The 5,010-nt window shown below is 37.9% G+C and overlaps 1 protein-coding gene across 1 annotated transcript; it reads left to right on the top strand.

The window, feature by feature from the left end:
• The first annotated feature begins 944 nt into the window (after positions 1-944).
• tcf24 (transcription factor 24) lies at positions 945-3,610 on the top strand. The gene is made up of 2 exons (XM_078217090.1): positions 945-1,367; positions 3,500-3,610. The coding sequence occupies exons 1-2, from the start codon at positions 945-947 to the stop codon at positions 3,608-3,610; spliced, it is 534 nt and encodes a 177-aa protein (XP_078073216.1).
• Positions 3,611-5,010: the final 1,400 nt, after the last annotated feature.

The raw sequence follows: 5,010 nt of genomic DNA, 5'->3' as shown, positions 1-5,010 counted from the left end.
TCCTGAATTCTAACCAGCAGGAGAACACATTGAGACATGGAAAGCGTGTCATAGCCGTCTGAGCCAGCTGTATATATACAACATATGGTGTATTCGTTGTTCGATTGGTGCAAAAAGGTAATTTCAAAGCCTGATACTCGTGTACGTCTCTCTGTCTCTGATGGTGTGCATATAGGATCACGATACATGTCCACGTTTATGATGAATTCTTCTGGTTTTAGAAAACAGGACATCAATTAGCATTTTGGAAGAGTTGCTGTTATTTAATCTGTTGGAAATAAGTATTTCCTATTTTTTTGCTGTCAGATTTCTGAATGTAATCCATTTGGTGCACAATAAAGGAGGCTTTTTTTAAAGAGCTTACAGACATCCAAAAGCCGATTGGTTCGTCCGTGTAAAATGTGGACAGCGCAAAGCCTGTCCGAATAGTATATTGCTAACCAGCGACTGTGCAACTGAATATTAAATGATAACTTACTTTCTGGTGCAACTTTCTCTAAGTATACAACATAATAAACTATTTTGAACATTGGCTAAATTTGGTACTTAAACTCACTACCAGGAAAATGGGCGGCATGGTTAGCATTGTTGCCTCACAGCGCCAGGGATCCGGGGGCTAAATTGTCCCTTCGTGTCCCAAAATGTGTACACTAGGGGGAATTAGCGGAGTACAAACGTGGGGCAACAGGGATAGTGCCTGGGTGAGATGTTCTGTCATCGAGTCAGTGTAGACTCTTATGGGCCAAATGTCCTCCTTCTGCACTGTAGGGATTCTACGAAAATGGACTTTTCTGGTGAGTGAGAATCACAAAGAAATACATGCACCTCAAAATACCTTTAGCATGTAGCAATTTGAAAAATTAAACCAGTTCGCGCATTTAGTTAAAGTTTGTGTTTGTTTTCAGATTGACGCTTTCCCATGACTGTTGCGTTTGATCCGGGGAATGGTTCAGCCTAAGAAAAGTCCAATGGATTCCGCTGCCGTTCCAAAGGTCAGGATCGAAGACAGCCCTGGTTCCAGCCCCAGCTCGGATCCTGACTCTTTGATCTGTCCCACGCGAAAGCATTCGGAATTGGCCTCTCGCTCGAAGGTGGTGCGTACTAGGGGCAGGCCTGCGGCAGCCAACGCAGCCCGGGAGCGGAGCCGAGTCCAAACCCTGAGGCATGCCTTCTTAGAGCTACAAAAAACTCTACCCTCAGTCCCCCCGGACACCAAGCTGTCCAAACTGGACGTCCTAATCCTGGCAACCACCTACATTGCACATCTGACCCGTACCCTAGAAGAAAGTCTGGAGGAGGGAGAAGGTCGCAGATCTGCTGAGTTAATGCATTCCCTCAAAGTGGACGGATATCTGCACCCGGTCAAAGTAAGAACTTCTGAATTGGGAAAAAGATTTGAAAATGATTTCAAACGTAAATAATGTAATCTAATCTAGTTAGCTTTTTTAATCATTAACGTTTATGAAATATCATCGTGATAATTATTTCAAGCACTGATCTTTTCAGCCTTAAAAACTTAGAACATTTTCAATAATCACCCGAGGTCTAGTACATTAAATAAATATTATATTTGAAAACGTGGCGCATAGTTTTCTTCCACATCTATTTCTGTCAAAATTAACCTAACATACCATGGACATTAATACGTAAAGGAATCATAGGGCCACTTTGGCTAAGATAATTGCTGCCAGATCTAAAAGCGCTACGTGCATGACGCCATCCAAGCACACAGAAAGACATCTGCGAAACTTTGTGTTCATTTGATGTACACGTCGAAAAAGATTATTCTCACACTCCCGTATGCGCTGGGCCTATAAAAACAGGTTCACGTTTCACTTTTCCACTTTCCAAAATCTTAAAACTACAGTCTACAACATTTATTCTACACGTTGAGTACTTCCAGGCTAGCGTTGCAGAATGCAGATAGTGTGGGAATTACATAAAATCTGAAGTTTTCACCTATAACGATTTGACGCTCTCAGTTTAGACCTTCGACTTTTTGTAATTTCAAAACTGCTCGCCTTTTGTGGGCAAATGCCAAGGTTCTGGTTTCTCGGAATGAAAGTAGCAGTTGTCTATTAAAAAAAGAGTATCAGTATTTTTTAGGGTTAGAGAATATTCAGACATTTTATGTGTTTTTTATTTGGAAATGCTAATAACAGGTTTTGGTTTTAAGATACACCGAAAGTAAAACTATTTTTTTTTAGAACTCCAACCCAGTTTATAAAACACAATTTTCGTTTCGAGTCTATCATATATATTTTTTGAAGATGAGCTCAGGTACGGAACTTTATAATTTTCCAGTCTTGTCGATCACACATTTAGTTTTCGGCACTTTATAATATGACAAATATATTTAACTCTAATATGTAGAAAAACAGGGAGTAATGTCAACTTAACGAAAACGAACGATACCTGAAACCATCCAAAATGATAGCAATCCCAATATAATGAGCAGTATTTTATCGCAAATGTTTACTTCAGCGATCGATGATAACCCCTCACCATTTTTCCATGTTAATGTTTTCAGCAATTTTGAATTCAGCTCTGTACAACATGGAACATTCGGTTGCGTAGTATATAACTTTATATTATTTGCAATGAGGAAATTATTTGCATTACATATTTACACAAAATGATGTTCTCAAACAGTTGCCGCATTTTTTTTGAAAATCACACACCAATGTGGTCATTATGAAGGTTCGTCGCCCATGACTTTCAAGCATCAACAGATATCTGTCACCTTGGGAGATAGAATGATAAACTAGAAATATGAATCAAAAGATGAGAAATGATACAGTTCCGCTAGCTGTAACTCATCTTCCTAAGCGCACGGTGTGGTATATTTTTGAAAGCCATACCACTAGCAGCTGTAAACACAGTTGCTTATTTATTGTATATTTTTTGAGTTCAATTGGCGAGAATTGGATTTGTAATTTTATTGTTTGCATGAGAACTGGAAACAACAATTTCAAGAACAAAATGAAACATTCAGAAAAGTTGGTGTTGTGTGCAGGATTGAGGAGCTGCCTGGATTCTACCCATCTTTTTAAATTTCCTCTGTGGATGTGCAGAACAAGAAGTTTAACAACACCAGGTTAAACACCAGGTCCAACGCCGGCATCTCCACACTTTAACCTGGTGTTGTTAAACTTCTTACTGTGTTTACCCCAGTCCAACGCCGGCATCTCCACACGATGTGCAGAATCACATTTGGATGGAAATCGGTGAATTGACGTATAAAGCAAATTTGATAAAGCAAATACGAAAACTGCCCCAATAATTCTAAACAATTTCTGAACTCAATAGCACTCAAAACAGTACTCACCGATTTCAAAAGAAAATAATTCCGTTACAACAAACGGGAACGGACAAAAATCCGGTTAAAATCAACTGGATTGATTGTCATAGACACATTATCAGTCTATTAAAACCCAAAGCGCTCTCAGACATAAGGTAACAAACAAATAATAAATATAGCTTTGTTTCTGAATTTCAGAAGTGGCCGATGCGATCCCGGTTGTACGTCGGTGCAACAGGTCAATTTTTGAATTCGGGTCAATCAGAGAATCAAACTCAAGGAGAGACGACTAGCTCCGATCCTGTCTAAGTCGGGCTACTTCGCAAAACACATCGCATGGTGTTTATACTCAGAAGAACTAAATACTATTGCCAACTTCACCATTGCTGTTTTGAGTGAATTCCTTAGAGAGCCAACTATCCATTTCAAGGTACAGCTAAGTCAAAGAAATTACTGAACACGATATATAGCCGAATGAAATTATTGAAATAAATGCGGCGTATTTGAAATTGATCTACAAAATTGTTTAATGTTATGCATATTCAAAATATAGTCTCCAAATATTTCGCGATGTATGAGCTAGGTGTTACTTTAAAATGTTTGTAAATATCGATGATGATATGTACATGGATTGTGATAAAGTCATCCTCCCATTCATTTTTTGTCAATTAAATCTGAAATGTCGATTAAGAAGTACTAACGCTTGCAAATTTGTAAAGTGCTGAAGCTAACGTTTTCCGTTCAAGTGCTTCTCTGCCCAATGGTGTTGAAAGGATGGGGGTTGGTTTCTAGTAATGAAGTCTCGGCCTGGCTGATCGGCTATGCACTTTCAATTTCAATAGGTTTGCACTATATACAAGAATGAACAAATAGCAGCAAAATATAGTTGTGCACGACCATTAAAAAAGCGTTCCATTCAAATTCAACTTTGACATGATCGAAACATTCTCATAGCTACGGAAGTTGAGCAGTGCACGACTAATACCGCTTTATACGGAAGTGTTACTCAACTGAAAGAATCAAATTATTGTGTCCAATATGTTAACACTTATTAGTAACTTTAAAATGAATTTTGGCCATTCCGTATGACAATAAGAATTACAAAGCAAAATGCAGCAGATGCTGGAAATCTGAAATAAAAACAGAAATTACAGGAAATACTTAGCAAGTCATGAAGCGTTTGCGGAGAGTTAACGTTTCAGGTCCAACTGACGGAAGGTAATCGAATTGAAAAGTTAGGCGTGTACTGGTGTTACATTGAACTGTGTTTTATTTTTTGGAAGAATAATTTACATTTGTATTTAACTTATATTGTACTGACCGTAAATAAAACCAGCATGTATATTTCATCTGTTTGATTCATCATTTCAATAATACTTCGTGAAAACCTCAATATTTCCAGCAATTGAATGAAAGAATGGATCAAAACTTTATTGGTTCAATTACTTGAGAATTTTGATACAATGTAATGTAAATCTTATTTTACAATATCGAACCACACAGATGTTAATCTTAGTATGTCGACATTCATGCATACCTGTTTTAAAGACTCGGAGTTTGAACTCTTGATGAACTAAACTGCATATAAAGGGGTCGGCTGAAAACAAAGCTGCAACTTGATGCGCCTGCAAGATGTATATATCAAAGAAACAATATTTTAACGAGGCACACCTTCACATTAATACATTGACTGATGTATTATAATTGTA

Source organism: Mustelus asterias, chromosome 7 (genome assembly GCF_964213995.1).
Source record: "Mustelus asterias chromosome 7, sMusAst1.hap1.1, whole genome shotgun sequence".
Classification (NCBI taxonomy): domain Eukaryota; kingdom Metazoa; phylum Chordata; class Chondrichthyes; order Carcharhiniformes; family Triakidae; genus Mustelus; species Mustelus asterias.
Note: the sequence above shows the minus strand (reverse complement) of the source record. Positions and strands in the feature narration are given on the sequence as shown.

Coding starts and splice junctions, on each gene's coding strand:
- tcf24 (XM_078217090.1), top strand. CDS start 945: ATGGTTCAGCCTAAGAAAAGTCCAATGGATTCCGCTGCCGTTCCAAAG. Junction 1,368..3,499: donor GATATCTGCACCCGGTCAAA/GTAAGAACTTCT, acceptor TCTGAATTTCAG/AAGTGGCCGATGCGATCCCG.